The sequence below is a fragment of the Gorilla gorilla genome, chromosome 9 (assembly GCF_029281585.2).
Source record: "Gorilla gorilla gorilla isolate KB3781 chromosome 9, NHGRI_mGorGor1-v2.1_pri, whole genome shotgun sequence".
In the NCBI taxonomy this organism is placed as follows: Eukaryota; Metazoa; Chordata; class Mammalia; order Primates; family Hominidae; genus Gorilla; species Gorilla gorilla.
In genome coordinates, this window is record NC_073233.2 from 81,927,558 (window position 1) to 81,944,496 (window position 16,939).

Consider the following 16,939-nt stretch of genomic DNA (forward strand, 5'->3'; position numbering starts at 1 on the left):
TAATTATTTGGCAACATGGCTATCTCCTCCACTGAGATGGGCAGAGCAAGGATTGGAGGTCAAGTCTATCTGACCCTGAAGCCGTTTCCTTTCCACTGTGCCACACTTTTCATTAGATAAGCTAGGGGCTGATCTAGCTGATCTATCATCACGCTTTCAATTCTCACAGCGATTCTCTGGCTCAGGTGCTAACTAAACTAAGAAAGGAACAGAAAAGAGTTAACAGGACAGAGGCTGGTCTGGACGAAGTCAATGGTTGTCAGGTTGTGAGGCTGGTTATTATTAAGTTTTGGTGAACAATCTGAAGCTCCTACATTTACAGTTGCATCAATAACAGAGCCCCCTGAAGGAATGGAAGGTCCCAAGCTGATACAGATTCATCTATGAGGAATCCCATGAGGCTCCAGGGTCCAACCTGATACTAACACGCAAAAGAGCCCTCTACTAATGTTCCTAGGGCGGTGGCAGGTGATGGAAAAGCAGTAATGCACATTGCCATTTCTCATTCACCTTGTGCCCCACTATGGTTTCCTGTGTCTTTTCTCAGTAGAGCCTCACCTGAGAGAAGTCAGAATGGAGGTTTGGGAGGACAAAGGTGATGTGGTCAGTTTGTCATCACATGGCAAGGGTGCCTCTCCCTGAAGATGCAGGGATTCATGAAACCGGCGAATGTTCTGCACATGCTCTTCATGGCGTGATGCTTGGCTTCTTGTGGTATCACTTCTGTCAAAAAAAAAAAAAAAAAGTAGGAGCAAAATAAATTCCCAATCAATGAGAACACTGCTAGTGTGACAATAAACAAATCACTATCCTGAAATGGAACGCAAATCTATCCCCACTATCACAGTTCTGGCCTTATCATCTCTTGCTTGGATTATAAATGTCTCCAAAATAATCCTGTCTTCAATCTTGCCTACCCCCTTTTAATTCATTCTTCACAACAAGCAGAGTGATTTTTCTAAAACATAAATCTGGCCGGAGGTGGTGACTCACGCCTGTAATCCCAGCACTTTGGGAGGCTGAGGCGGGTGGTTCACTTGAGGCCAGAAGTTCGAGACCAGCCTGGTCAATATGGCGAAACCCTGTCCCTACTAAAAGCACAAAAATTAGCTGGGTGTGGTGGCAGGCGCCTGTAATCCCAGCTACGCCAGGGGCCATGGCAGGAGAATCACTTGAACCTGGGAAGTGGAGGCTGCAGTGAGCAGAAATCATGCCACTGCACTCCAGCCTGGGAGACAGAGTGAGACTCTGTCTTAAAAAAAAAAAGCCCCCCAAAACTAAAAACCATAAATCTGAAGTAATAATAACAAGAGCAACAATAACAACAATATATTTGGCGTCCTTATTATATGCCAAGCCCTGCTGTAAGCATTCAACATATATTATGCCATGTGATTATCACCGTTCCTTTCTGGCTTTGGCTTTTAAATAAATCTCAAATTCCTGAGCATGATATTCAAGATCATGACTCCAACAATCTCTTTTTAATTCACCGCTTTATTGAGATATAATTCACATGCCATACAATTCACCTATTTAAAGTGTATTATTCAATGGTTTTTAGTATATGCAGTTATGTAACTGTTACCACAATCAGTTTTAGAACATTTTTACCACTCACAAAACAACCTCATACCCATTAGAACCATTCTACATTTCCTGGTCCTAGGCAACTACTAATTTATTTTCTGCCTCAATAGGTTTGCCCATTCTGGATATTTCATATAAACTGAATCATATAATATGTGTTTTTTGGTGACTGGCTTCTTTCATTTCGCATAATGTTTTCAAGCTTCATCTGTAGTACAGCATGTATCAGTCCTTCATTCCTTTTTACAGCTGAATAATATTCTGTTGGATAGATATACCACATTTTGTTTATCTACTCAGTTGATGGGCATGAGTTGCTTCTAGTTTTTGGTTATTAGGAATAATGCTACAAACATACGTGTACAAGTTTTTGTGTGGACATTTGTTTTCATTTCTTTTGGGCATAAAACTAGAAGCAGAATTACTGGGTCATATGGTTACTCCATGTTTAAGGAACTTCCAGATTATTTTCCAATGCACCTGCAGTGTTTTACTATCCCACCGGCAATGTATAAGGGTTCCAATTTATCTACCCCTTCCTAAGGCTTGAGATATCTTTTTTTTTTTTTTAAATACAGTCACCCTAGTGGATATAAAGTGGTACCTCATTGTGGTTTTGATTTGCATCTTTTACTGTGATTATTGGCCATTTGTATATCTTTTTTTGAAGAAATGTCTATTCAGATCCTTTGCCAATTTTTAAACTGGTTATTTGCTTTTTATTATTGAGTTGTAAGAGTTCTTTATATATTCTATATATTATTTTGAGACAGGGTCTCACTTTGTCTTCCAGGCTGGAGTGCATGGCTCAATGCAGCCCTGACCTCCTGGGCTCAAGTGATCTTCCCACCTCAGCCTCCTAAGTAGCTGAGACCACAGATGTGCACCACCAAGTCCGAGTAGTTTTTTAATTTTTTGTGGAGATGGGCTCTCACCATGTTGCCCGTCTCTATAAAAAATAATAACATGGTCTTGACCTCCTGAGTTCAAGCGATCCTCCCACCGCAGCCTCCCCAAGTGCTGGGATTACAGGTGTGAGCCACTGCACCCAGTCCCCTTTATATGTTCTAGATATAAGATCTATAACTGGCCGGGCACAGTGGCTCATGCCTGTAATCCCAGCACTTTGGGAGGCCGAGGCAGGTGGATCACAAGGTCAAGAGATCGAGACCATAGTGACCAATATGGTGAAACCCTGTCTCTACTAAAAATACAAAAATTAGCTGGTGTGGTGGCGTGCACCTGTAGTCCCAGCTACTAGGGAGGCTGAGGCAGGAGAATCGCTTGAACCCGGGAGGTGGAGGTTGCAGTGGGCCAAGATCGTGCCACTGCACTCCAGCCTGGCAACAGAGCAAGACTCCGTCTCAAAAAAAAAAAAAAAAAGATCTATAATTTGCACATATTTTCTCCCATTCTATGGGTTGTCTTTTCACTTTCTTGATGGTATCACTTGCAGTGTAAAAATTCCAGTTTTAAAATTTTATTTATTTTTATAATTTCAATTTGTATTTTAGATCTGAGGGTGTATGTGCAGGATGCTGAGGTTTGGGGTTTGAATGATCCCATCACCCAGGTACTAAGCATATTACCTAACAGTCAGTTTTTCAACTTTTGTCCTCCTCCCTTTCTCCTTCCTTTAGTAGTCCCTAGTTTCTTTTGTTGCCTTTTTTATGTCTGTGAGTACCCAATGCTTAGCTGCCACCTATAAGAGAGAACATGTGGTATTTGGTTTTCTGTTCTTGTGTTAATTCGCTTAGGATAATGGCCTCCAGCTGCATCCATGTTGCTGCAAAGAACATGATTTTGTTCTTTTTTTTTTTAATGGCTGTGAGAGTTTTTAATTTTGATGAATCTAATTTTTTTCTTTTGTTATTTGTGCTTTTGGTGTCATTTCCTAAGGAATCACTGTCTAATCCAAGCTCATGAAGATTTACTCCTCTGCTTCCTAGGAGGAGTTTTATAGTTTTAGTTTTTACATTTAGATATGTGACCCATTTGAAGTTAATTTTTGTGTATGGTTTGAGGAAGGGGTCCAACTTCAATCACTTGTATGTGGATATCTAGTTGTTCCAGCACCATTTATAGAAAAGACTACTCTTTCCTCATTAAATAGTCTTGGCATCCTTGTTGAAAATTAGTTGACCACAGACACATGGGTGTATTTTGAGATTATCAATTCAATTCCACTGATTTATATTTCTATCCTCATTCCAGTACTGTTTTGCTTACAGTAGCATTGTAGTAAGCTTTGGAATTAGGGACTCTGTTCTTTTTCAAGGTTGTTTTGCCTATTCCATGTGCCTTGAATTTCCATACTAATTTTAAGATCAGCTTGTCCATTTCCACAAAGCCAGCAGGAATTTTGATAGGGATTGTGTTGAATCTGTAGATCAACGTGGAGAATATTGCCATTGTAAAAATATTAAGTCTCTTAATCCATAGATATGGGATGTCTCTGATTTTATTTAGACCTTTTTCAATTTTCTTTTTTCTTTCTTTTTTTTTTGGCAGACAGGGTCTTACTCTGTTGCCTAGGCTGGAGTGCAATGGCATGAACATGGCTCACTGTAGCCTCGACCTCCTGGGCTCAAGCAATTCTCCTGCTTCAGTCTCCCGAGTAGCTGGGACTGCAGGCGTGCACCACTATGCCTGGCTAATTTTTTTGATTTTTTGTAGAGATAGGGTTTCACTTTGTTGCCCAGGCTGGTCTCGAACTCCTGAGCTCAAGCAATCCTCTCACCTTGGCCTCCCAAAGCGCTGGAATTACAGGCATGAGAGACCACGCCCAGACTCAATTTCATTTTTGGTTATTCATTGTTGGTATATAGAAATACAATTGATTTTGCTTATTATGTTTTAAAAGTTTCTGTTTCAATTTCTAATATGGTAAAAATTTATAGATATAACCCACATAAACCCGTTTGGGTCATCACTAATTTTTAATAGTATAAAAGGGTTTTGAAGTGAAAATGTTTAAGAACCACTGCTTTATTAATGTGTAACTGACATAAAATAAACTTTACATATTTAAAGAATACAATTTGATGAATTTTAACACATGCATACATCCAAAGAAACCATTACCACGAGATAATGAATATTTCTACCACCTCCAAAAGTTTCTTCTTGTCTTTTGCAATTCCTTCCTCCTTTCCTCCTTATCCACCCTGCCTTGTCCCTAGGCAACCACTGATTTGCTTTCTGTCACTATAGGTTAGGATGCATTTTCTAGGATTTTATATAAATGGAAAAATATACAATGTACTTTTTATTTTTTTTAAGAGACAGGTTCTCACTCTGTCACTCAGGCTGAAGTGCAGTGGTGTGATCATAGCTCACTGCACCCTTAAGTACCTGGGCTCAAGTGAGCCTCCTGCCTCAACCTCCTGAGTAGCTAGGACTACAGGCAGGCAAATTTTTAAATTTTTTTGTGGAGATGGGGTCTCACTATGTTGTCCAGGATCATCTTGAACTCCTGGCCTCAAGCGATCCTCCCATCTCAGCCTCCTAAAGCACTGAGATTAAAGGCCTGAGTCACCATGGCTGGTCCAATGTACTCTTTTTCGTCTAGCTTCTCTTCCTCAGCATAATTATTTTTATATTCATTTTGTTGTCTATCAGTAATGCATTTCTTCTTATTTTTGAGTAGTATTAATATTTCATTGTATGGATATACAACAATTTGGTTATTTGCTCACCTCTTTGTTGATGGACACCTGAGTTGTTTATAGTTTTTGGTTATTACAAGTAAAGCACAAAGACCAGAAAGTTTGGAAACTGCTGTTCTACGCATTTCACAAGTATTATTAGTAATAAAACCTCTCTCTCAAGGCTGCTGTGAAAACCCAATGAGCTAATGTATATAAAGTCCATATAAAAGTGAGTTATTTCTATTCTCATTTACTCTTTGTAACAGCCCTTGAGGTACTATATTATTTTCATCCTACAAATTAGAAAGCTAAAGCTCAGAAAACTAAAGTAATTAGCCTCAGGTCACATGTAACTAGTAAGTGGTAAAGCCAGGATAGGATTCCAGATCTGTCTGACCTCACAGCCCACTTCACCACCCTGTCCCTTGAGCAGGGCAGGGTCAGGAAGAGCTGGATCTCTGGTAAGATGGTTAGAGAGTGAATTATAGCCTAGCCTTAAATGGCTGTCTGTATATATGACACTTCGATGTGGCCCTTCTGAAGTGGTAACAGGGACATCTTTATGTGGACAAAAGGCAAGCCATTAACCTTTTAGCTTTTAAAATTACTAAAGGGTGGGCACTAGAGATACCCTCATCCTACCCATGTGTCCCACTGATTGGGTATGCTCAAAGTGACACTTTTATAAAAGAGATAACAAAGGAATTATCTAAAATCTGGGATCTAGGAATTGACAGATATGTAGCTCTCTTTGTACAGAGGACCAAGGATCTCTTCATGTGGTGATCAAGTAGAAAACTATGTAGCCCTGAATTGGGCCTTAGAGTGTTACATGATATTAGTGTCTTCTTGGAATAAAAGGGTCTGCTCAGTAACTGCTCTTGTAGGAAGGGCTGCTGTAGGGCAAGATTCCTTGCCCTTTCCCTGAGCTGAAGAGAAAGACATAGGAAAGACTCTGGTGTAGGCAGCGGGGTGCTTCAGATGGTTCTAGGGCCTGTAAAGAGGTAGAATGGAAAGCAGCAACCTTATTCTTAGACCCTGTCCTTGTATAGGATGGAACATGCTCTAGCCCTGAGAGCCATATGCATGTTCAAGGCTGGCTTGGTGAAAAGGATGGACCAGTTGCTTTTTGTAAAATAAACTGGCACATAGTTTTAGCAGGGGAAAGAAGATGTATTTCTCACATAGTTGATGACTGAATTTAGGGATAAAGGTTAAAGGCCTTTGAGGATAACAGAAACTTGTCCCTTGTACTGAAGTGACCCTTCTGATAGCAGTACAAATTCTAGCTCCTATCTTATAAAAACTTTGTTTTCATACGATCTTGGGGTTTTTGGAGTTGTGACAGAAGATCAACAAAGCTCTGCCTTGTTTTTTCCTCTAATAAAGGAAAGAGAGAAATGATAAGCCAGTTCATACACTTCCATTTTTTAACCCCATTTCTTCTCATCATCAAGAATTCACTCACCTCCCAGGAGAGGAGAAATCAAGCTCCTTTGAGGAGGCATGAGCAAGTTGGTCTAGGGTCTGCCTTGCCATGTGGCTGGAGAATGCAGCATACATATCAGAGGCAGGGAAGGAAAAGGGACTGTATATTGGGATCTGTAAACACAACAAGAAAAATGGTACACTTGTCACCATAAACCCATTTGTAACAAAGCAGTATATAAATAAATTTGTAAAATTTATTGTGTGCATATAATTTACTGAATACTTTGTGTTAAACACTGTGCTAAACAATTTACATACATTTTCTCATTTATAATCTTATGAGGCAACTATTATTATTATACTCATTTTACAGACTATGCTATCAGATTGGTTTTCAGTTGCTTTATCTATATTTATGCTCTTGTTCCTCCAGCTATTAATACACTATAAATGCCTGAATGGATATCATTTTACATTTACCTTACATATGAGGATAATCTGGCTGTGAAATTTCTTGTCTTAGGACTACCAGGGTTGGGCCGAAGAAATGACCTTCCTATATTGGGACCAATGAACTCTGTTTTCTTATGCATGCTTTCATCCAGTATTTATGGATGACCACTCTGTGCCAGACCCTGGGCCAGGCACGAGAGACAGAGAGATGAATAGAAAACATAGTCTTTGCCTTGATAGAGCTCCCGTATTTTTGATAGTCTGGGAAATTCTTCTTTCTTTTACAGTTAAACTCCTTGAAAGAGTTGTCTACGCTTACCGTGATCAATTCCCCTCTTCACATTCTTTCAATTATTTTTTTAAATGAAAGACTAATGATATCAATGTAACAGAGAAGAAAAACAAGTCAATTAATAGAGTTTCAGATTCTATATGACAACCTTGTTTTATTTGGAAACTGAGATATAATTAATGTATTATACAATTCATCCTTTTAAAAAGCTCAATTCACTGGTTTTCAGTGTATTCAAAGTTGTGCAACCATCACTACTAACTAATTCCAAAACATTTTCATCACCCCAAAAGGTCAGGAGGTTGTTATGAGACACAAATAGTATATAACATATTCTATAAGCTGGAAAGTGCCAAACATGAGTAAAGGATGTTCTTATAGGTCAGTACAATTCGTATTGGTTAGGGATGTGAATCTCCATACATACCAGTGATTTTGAGGTCTCCACTCCACGCCTTGCTTGCCTTTCTTCTTTGAAGTGTATCAAACTCTCCAAAGGGGAGACAGCAACTTTTATCTGCCCCTGGCACTCTCCACTGAAGTCTGTGATGTTGTACCAGCCACAGACAAACTGGAAGCCAGAGAGAAGTGGGGAGAGGTCCACCGAGGCAAAGCCAATCACCCTCTCCTCATCTGTAGAGGAAAGAGAAGAGCTGGGCAATGTGGCTAGGCATGTCCTGCCACTGAGATTAGAGGGTGCACACAGAGAAGCTGATTCAGGGGATGGAGGAGTTTAGTGATCCCAAAGCCATCAGAGAAGACAGATAATGAAGTTGAGAGGGACTGGCAACCAAAGCCTGCCTTCCCTGTTAGGAATTCCCTTTCTGTATGGTGGGAAAAAGCTGGCAGGCTTGCACTTCATTCTCTCTCTCTCTCTCATTTTGAAAGAGATGGGGTCTCACTCTGATGTCTAGGTTGCAGTGCAGTAGCATGATCATAGTTCACTGCGGCCTCGAACTCGCAAACTCAAGCAATCCTCCCTCTTCAGTCTCCCAAGTAGCTAGGACTATAGGCACACACCACCATGCCCAGCTAATTTTTAATTTAATTTTTTTGTTGAGATGGGGTCTTACTATGTTGCCCAGATGGTCTTGAACCCCCAGCCTCAAGTGATCCTCCTGCATTGGCCTCCCAAAGTGTTGGGATTACACATGTAAGCCACCCCACCTAGCTGGTCCTCTTGATATAGGCAATTAGAAAATAACACTAAATTTAAGAACTTATTTTTCCTAGGCTATCATGTCTCAGTGATTTTTCTCAGGGCAGTATGTCTTGCAATTATGGAATTATGAGAGATTTGCATTTTCTTATTTATACTTCTCTATATTTTCCAAATTTTCTACATATGCATTATATTTAATTAAGAACAAAGTTACGCAAATTAAAAAGGAAAAACAACTCCCTGGAGAACAGTTTAGGGTGCAAAATGAGCCTGGGCTCAGGCTCTTCTCTACATGGTAAGGGGGCTGCCCTTAATGACTGAGAAGATTCTCTTTTTATTGGACAAGCTACCATGCAATGACCTTCATTCTCATATTCTTTGCTACTTATTCCTCATTTCTGACATGAAGTAGCTGGGGACACACAGGTCTCTGTCACTCCATGAATTTCTATTTTATATAGGCTCCATTCTGTATAGTGAAATCAAAGGCTGGATCTACCAAACACTGATACAACTGTAGGTCTATAAATTGCTTAATAAATCAAGGAATGCATATTTTCCAGAGGAGTAATCGTGAAGTTCCCACAGTTCCTTGGGCACATTCCTGGTGACACTAAATTCATCACATACTGCATAACATTTGTTTGGACAGCTTGCTGTCCTTTAGACTGGAACCTAGCTAAATGGTGAGAAAAGGTATTACACTATGTTCCCTACACTCTCCATACCTGGCATAACATCTTCCTGCATGAAAAACTTGATAAATATTCACTGAAAGCACAAGTAAACTGGCCAACCTAGAGTGGGACAAAGGAGCAGTGTGCCACAGTAGCAAATCTAGGTATGGCTTTGACTGGAAAACACATTCCTCTAACTCCCTGAGCCTCAGTCACACACATATAATGAGAAGTACTGAACCAGATTCAAGATCCCCTTTGGTTGAGCAGGTGGCTCATGCGTGTAACCCCAGCACTTTGGGAGGTTGAGGAGGGAGGATTGCTTAAGGTCAAGAGTTCGAGACCAGTCTGGGCAACATAATATGACCCCATCTCTAAAAAAAAACAAAACAAAACAAAAAATTTGTGGGGTATAGTGGTGCATGTCTGTAGTCCCAGCTACTTGGAAGGCTGAGGTGGGAGGACTGCTTGAGCTCAGGAGTTCACAGCTGCAGTGAGCATAATCCTACCACTGCACTCCGGCCTGGGAAACAAAGTGAGATCTTGTCTCAAAAAAGAAAAAAAAAGATTTTGAAAATTCTCCCTCTCCCTCTCCCTCTCCCTCTCCCTCTCCCTCTCCCCACGGTCTCCCTCTCCCGCTCTTTCCACGGTCTCCCTGTGATGCCGAGCCGAAGCTGCTGCTCCCATCTCAGCTCACTGCAACCTCCCTGCCTGATTCTCCTGCCTCAGCCTGCCGAGTGCCTGCGATTGCAGGCGCGCGCCGCCACGCCTGACTGGTTTTCATATTTTTTTGGTGGAGACGGGGTTTCGCTGTGTTGGCCGGGCTGGTCTCCAGCTCCTAACCGCGAGTGATCGGCCAGCCTCGGCCTCCCGAGGTGCCGGGATTGCAGACGGAGTCTCGTTCACTCAGTGCTCAATGGTGCCCAGGCTGGAGTGCAGTGGCGTGATCTCGGCTTGCTACAACCTCCACCTCCCAGCCACCTGCCTTGGCCTCCCAAAGTGCCGAGATTGCAGCCTCTGCCCGGTCGCCGCCCCGTCTGGGAAGTGAGGAGCGTCTCCGCCTGGCCGCCCATCGTCTGGGATGTGAGGAGCCCCTCTGCCTGGCTGCCCAGTCTGGAAAGTGAGGAGCGTCTCTGCCCAGCCGCCATCCCATCTAGGAAGCGAGGAGTGCCTCTTCCCGGCCGCCATCACATCTGGGAAGTGAGGAGCGTCTCTGCCCGGCGGCCCATCGTCTGAGATGTGGGGAGCACCTCTGCCCTGCCGCCCCGTCCGGGATGTGAGGAGCGTCTCTGCCCGGCCGCCCCGTCTGAGAAGTGAGGAGACCCTCTGCCTGGCAACCGCCCCGTCTGAGAAGTGAGGAGCCCCTCCGCCCAGCAGCCACCCCATCTGGGAAGTGAGGAGCGTCTCCGCCCGGCAGCCACCTCGTCCGGGAGGGAGGTGGGAGGGTCAGCCCCCCGCCCGGCCAGCCGCCCTGTCCGGGAGGTGAGGGGCGCCTCTGCCCGGCCGCCCCTACTGGGAAGTGAGGAGCCCCTCTGCCCGCCCAGCCGCCCCGTCCGGGAGGGAGGTGGGGAGGTCAGCCCCCCGCCCGGCCAGCCGCCCCGTCCGGGAGGGAGGTGGGGGGGTTAGCCCCCTGCCTGGCCAGCCGCCCCGTCTGGGAGGTGAGGGGCGCCTCTGCCTGGCCGCCCCTACTGGGAAGTGAGGAGCCCCTCAGCCCGGCCAGCCGCCCCGTCCGGGAGGGAGGTGGGGGGGTCAGCCCACAGCCCAGCCAGCCGCCCTGTCCGGGAGGGAGGTGGGTGGTCAGCCCCCCGCCCGTCCAGCCGCCCCGTCCGGGAGGGAGGTGGGGGGGGTCAGCCCCCCGCCCGGCCAGCCGCCCCGTCGGGGAGGGAGGTGGGGGGGTCAGCCCCTCGCCTGGCCAGCTGCCCCATCCGGGAGGTGAGGGGCGCCTCTGCCCGGCCGCCCCTACTGGGAAGTGAGGAGCCCCTCTGCCCGGCCAGCCGCCCCGTCCAGGAGGGAGGTGGGGAGGGTCAGCCCCCTGCCCGGCCAGCCGCCCCGTCCAGGAGGTGGGGGGCGCCTCTGCCCGGCCGCCCCTGCTGGGAGGTGGGGAGCCCCTCTGCCCGGCCACCGCCCCGTCTGGGAGGTGTGCCCAGCAGCTCATTGAGAGCGGGCCATGATGACAATGGCGGTTTTGTGGAGTGGAAGGGGGGGAAAGGTGGGGAAAGGATTGAGAGGTCGGATGGTTGCCGCGTCTGTGTGGAGGGAGGTAGACATGGGAGACTTTTCTCTGTACTAAGAAAAAATTCTTCTGCCTTGGGATCCTGTTGATCTGTGACCCTACCCCCAACCCTGTGCTCTCTGAAACATGTGCTGTATCCACTCAGGGTTGAATGGATTAAGGGCGGTGCAAGATGTGCTTGTTAAACAGATGCTTGAAGGCAGCATGCTCGTTAAGAGTCATCACCACTCCCTAATCTCAAGTACCCAGGGACACAAACACTGCGGAAGGCCGCAGGGTCCTCTGCCTAGTAAAACCAGAGAACTTTGTTCACTTGTTTATCTGCTGACCTTCCCTCCACTATTGTCGTGTAACCCTGCCAAATCCCCCTCTCCGAGAAACACCCAAGAATGATCAATAAAAAATAAATAAATAAATAAAAAACTAAAAAAAAAAAAAAAAAAAGAAAAAAAAAAAAAGATCCCCTTCAACTTGGAAAGTTTTTGATTCTATAAACACTTGAAGCTGTATTCCCCAGAGTGGGGGTCAAGTAATTCTTACCCACTGGGGATGAAGTATGATGGAGGTTTCTGCCTAAAATGAAGGTAGTACATCCTAAACATACTTGAGGAGTGCTTTGGCTAAGCAGATCACAGAGAAAAGGAATGGCTTGGAAGAGTTAAATTTAACATTGGATTAACAGGACAACCCACCATTCTCCCTTTGCAGTTAATATTCTAGTCATCAAGAACTTCCCTCAACTCTTTCTTGACTTGAAACTTTGTATTTGTTTTCCCCTCTGACTACAGTAAATCCTGCCCCTTCATTCCTCAGTTCAGGTGTGCTCCAGGAAGCCTTCTCTGACATCCTAAGTCTGGGTTAGACGTCTCCTATCAGAGTACCCTGTATTTGTCTAATCATACTATACTGTACTTTTTATGTCTCACACTGACTGTAAGCTCTGTGAGGACAGGGACCATGACTGTTTTATTTTACCTTTGTATCCCTAGTACTTAGCATGGTGCCTGGCACAGAATAGAAACTTAAATAAAACATCTGCTGAACACAGCTTGGTTAGATTTGAGTACTTGCTATACTAGATGTGTTGAGTTTGTGTGGAAAAGATAGAATTAACCCATTTATGCTAGAGTCTGCAAATTTTTTTGTAAAAAATCAGACCTTGGTAATGACCTTGAGCAGTAGGATATAAATAACTCCCACAAGCTTAGCGTTCCAATAATGGAACACCAGGCATAAGTGGGTTAACGGGAGAGAGACATCTACATACACTGAGTAGTGGTCAGTGTGGTCTAGGCATTTTCCTCACTTTCATTTATGACCAGATCTTAGCAAGACCCTCTTGAAATCCTGGAAGGTAGGGAATGTATTTTATTCTCTACACTCCAATAGTCCTAGCATAGTACCTGACACATAGTAGACATAATAATAAAAATAGCTCCATTTATTAAGCAATAATTATGTGCCAAGTACTTTACATATATTATCTCTAATCCTCACAAATTCTGCAAGGCCAGTACTATTATTCTAATTTTATAAATAAGAAAGATAACAGGAAAGAGGTGAAGTGATTTAATTCGGGCCACATAGTTATAGTAAACAGTAGAGCCAAGATTTGAACTCAGGTCTGCATAAGACCAAAGTTTATTCTCTTTTTCCTGCTAAAATAAGTGCTGAACTGTGAACCCTGGTCTGCTTGAGAATCTCTGTGGTACTTTAGAGAGAAGAGAGAAAAAGCCTAGAAAGGAGGGTGGAGCCCAGCTAAATACAGCAAGAATTCCTTGTGTTGATTCAGAGAAAAGCGAGTTATGATCAGCTCTTGCTGTATTTATGAGGTTGGGTAGCAGTGGAGGAACTAAGTGAATCCAAAGCAGCAACACAGAACTCATCATCAAAACGAGGGACTCAAAGCAGCACTCACCAACAGGAGCACAGGCAGAGAGAAAGGTCAGTCAATTCCCTTTACACTCTGATTTCTCTCAGGTCTTTACTAGGGTTTGAGGTTAGCTCCAAATATCACCACTGGCAAACAAAAAACCGCGACTCTGTAGGCTGTGTAGGTGACTTAAAACAAATGAAGATTTGGAAATCAGGGCCTAGCTGGAATCTTAAAGAAGCTAGACTTAGAGGAGAGATTTAGTGAGATAAAATTTTCTAAGCTGTGAGATGGTTAGATGTCCTCATCACCTCAATTTTCCAAGTTTTCCAATCTTACTAGCATGGTGAAGAACAAACAGTGAAGGCTGTACAGCCAGTAAGAACTGGGTTCAAATACTGGCTCCACCAATTAATAGCTATATGACCTTAGTCAAGCCACTAAATTTCCTTGGGCTTCAGCTTTTACAGCTATAAAATTAGACTAATTTTATTTTTACCATCAAGAATTAGAGATGTTTGTAAAGTTCTTAGCACATTATTGCTCAGTAATAAAAACAAGAAAAACTGATACGGTATTTACTAAGTGTCAGGCCCTTACTTAATTCTCCAAAAACCCTATGAAGTAGGTACTATTATTAGCCTCAATTTTATAGATATGTAAATAGGCACAGATAAGTCATTTACCCAAGGTCACACCGCTAAAGTAAGGGGCAGAATTGGCATTTGAACCCAAAGAATCTGGCTTCAGAGTCAAGCCTCTTAATGTTGCTGTGTTATGCCTCTTAATAAAACTGGGTCCAAAGACCATAATATCAGCACATCCCTCTTGGGAAGGTTCTTAAAATAAGAAAAAATATGTGGTTAGACTTTCTTCTTGTGTACTACCTGATAATGCAAGGGTCTTGGTTAATAAGCCAGAGTCAACAGAAGGCTTAATATCATCATACAAACGTGGGGGGGAACCACTTGTATGTGGCAGGCTGTACGTTATGATGGTTGACAGATACAACAGGAGACTGAAATGTACTTGGATTTCTGCACCAAGCAGGTAGTCAAAATTACATAATTTTTAAGTACTTGAATTCTGTAGGAGAATAGGCCAGGTATGGTGGCTCATGCCTGTAGTGTCAGCACTTTGGGAGGCTGAGGCAGGAGATTGCTTGAGCCCAGGAGTTAGAGATAGAGGAGTTAGAGCCTGGCAACATAGTGAGTGAGACCTTGTCTGTACAAAAAAATAATTAGCAGCCGGGCGCGGTGGCTCACGCCTGTAATCCCAGCACTTTGGGAGGCCGAGGCGGGTGGATCACGAGGTCAGGAGATCGAGACCACCCTGGCTAACATGCTGAAACCCTCTCTCTACTAAAAATATAAAAAATTAGCCAGGCATGGTGGCAGGCGCCTGTAGTCCCAGCTCCTTGGGGGGCTGAGGCAGGAGAATGGCGTGAACCCGGAAGGCGGAGCTTGCAGTGAGCCAAGATCGTGCCACTGCCCTCCAGCCTGGGCGACACAGCAAGATTCTGTCTCAAAAAAAAAAAAAAAATTAGCTAGGCATAGTGGTACGCGCTTGTGGTCCCCGCTACTCAGGAGACTGAGATGATCATGCCACTGCACTCCAGCTTAGGTGACAGAGCAAGATCTTGTTCAAAAAAAAAAAATTTTTTTTTTTACAGGAGAATAATGTGGCCTTCTGGGGAATTACCCTCTACCACATAACTGCATTCCCAGCACTGTCGGGAATGCTTCACTTGGTTTGAAAAAAAAAAAAAAAAAAGGAATGGTAGATTGTTAACAGGATGTGAACTTATTTTTACAAGCAAGCAGATATTCTTTTAACAGAGTTCATACCTCCTTTATGCCAAACTTTGAAGACCAGGGTTTGTTGTGGGTCCAGAAGCAGCTCTTTTGATAGCCTATTAAGAAAAACAACCACTGTAAACTAAATGTATAGAAACTTTCTGTAGTATAAAACTTAGATTTGAAGAATATCTTGTAATTTGCAAAGCACTTTCCCAACACTATTTCATCTTCTTAGCCATCTTCTGCGATATATTTTTATCTTCACAGTTAAAATGAGGGGATGGAAGCTCAGAGAGGTGAAGTAACTTGCCAAGACTCGAAAACAGGCTCCCCTGACACAACATTTCCTCCCCACCACTCCCAAAGTTTCCCTAAGACAGAGGAGGAAGTATGGAAAAGAAGTTCCTCAACATGCATTTAAGAGTTTTATTGGAATGGATAAGGATTCCGCTTATGCCTTAGAATGAGAGAATGGAGAGAAGGGAAGAGGAAGGGAAAAAGAACATTTACTGAGTGCCTACCTTGGGCCAGGCATGGCACCACGTGTTTCATATACATTTAATCTGCACAAAAGCCTATAACATGGACATTATTATCCTTATTTTACAGATGATAAGGTTGGACTCAGAGAAGTAAAATGGTTTGCTTGAGGTCACTTAAGAGTCAGTAAGTAGTAGGGCTAGGATTTGAACCCTGGCTTGCCTGACCTCAATGCTACACCATGCAGAGTCAAGGCAACAAAATAAGAAAATGCCTAACTTTCACACCAGATAAAGAAGCTGAAGTGGAATCCACTGAACACCTCCAATACATTTATATATTACATAAATTACAGTTTAAGTGACAAAGCGTTGGAAAGTTCCAAACCAGGTGCCAGTGCTCCAGGTAAGCAAGATGGCGATCTAGAGAAAACCAAGAGGCTTGATTTCATTCCCCAAACACCCCTGGGGAAGTGAATAGAGCCTACTTCCTGACCAATGAGCAGCACGGTGCTAAAGTGAAACAAATATTGGTCAGAGATTCTAATTCTAGCTGGGAATCAAAAGATTCACCTCTGAATTCTAGCTCTGCTATTATCATCTGAGTGACTCTGGCCATGCACTTAGCTTCTTCCAGGCCTGGTTCTCTTACCTGTTAAATGGGATAATACTATTGACCTGCAAGTTGCTATGAAGATCAAAGGAAACAATTTTGTGATAAAGGAATTATAAACAGTGCCATTATTCATTTTTCTTCCAAACCTGCCTCTGTTACCAACAGACTATGTAGCCTCCCTGGGCCACAGTCTCCTCAAGTGTAAAGTGAAGAGATGAAATCAGGAGATTGCTAATGTCCCTTCATCACGTTTGTGAAGTTTTGTAATTGTGTTAGGTTTTTAGGTTGTGAATGAACAAGTCACCTCCACTTAGAAGCTCAGTCCTCTGGTTTCCTGCCTTTTGGGGAGGATTTGATATTTTATATGAAGTACTCTGGCCACTATGGCCAGAATTTCTATAATTTCCATTAGCTCACTATAGATAGCACTGAGTTTTCACTGCAGTTCTAGCTCCTGACTCATCCCAGCCTCTCAAATTACAAATCACTGAACATGTGACCAACTGCTGAGACTCAATAAGTACACAAACACTGTGAGAAAACAGAAGACCAGACACCATGGGTATGGCTAGTGTTGGTGGACAAGAATTAAACTTTATAAAAGGTGATACAGTATAAATTCTAATAATGATTTTGTTACTATTATCATAACATTGCATCACATTTAATAAAGTTTAATTCATG

At 43.3% G+C, this 16,939-nt stretch overlaps 1 protein-coding gene across 6 annotated transcripts in view; it reads right to left on the minus strand.

The window, feature by feature from the left end:
* C2CD3 (C2 domain containing 3 centriole elongation regulator) overlaps positions 1-16,939 on the minus strand; it is a 159,139-nt gene that overhangs the window by 27,207 nt on the left and 114,993 nt on the right. For all 6 annotated transcript variants that reach the window (XM_019036804.4, XM_055356775.2, XM_019036805.4 and 3 more), the window contains 4 exons: positions 15,209-15,273; positions 7,844-8,049; positions 6,709-6,842; positions 559-723 (listed from right to left, as the gene is read on the minus strand). In XM_019036804.4, coding sequence (XP_018892349.4) covers positions 559-723; positions 6,709-6,842; positions 7,844-8,049; positions 15,209-15,273 — 570 coding nt within the window. The remainder of the gene's footprint in view (positions 1-558; positions 724-6,708; positions 6,843-7,843; positions 8,050-15,208; positions 15,274-16,939) is intronic.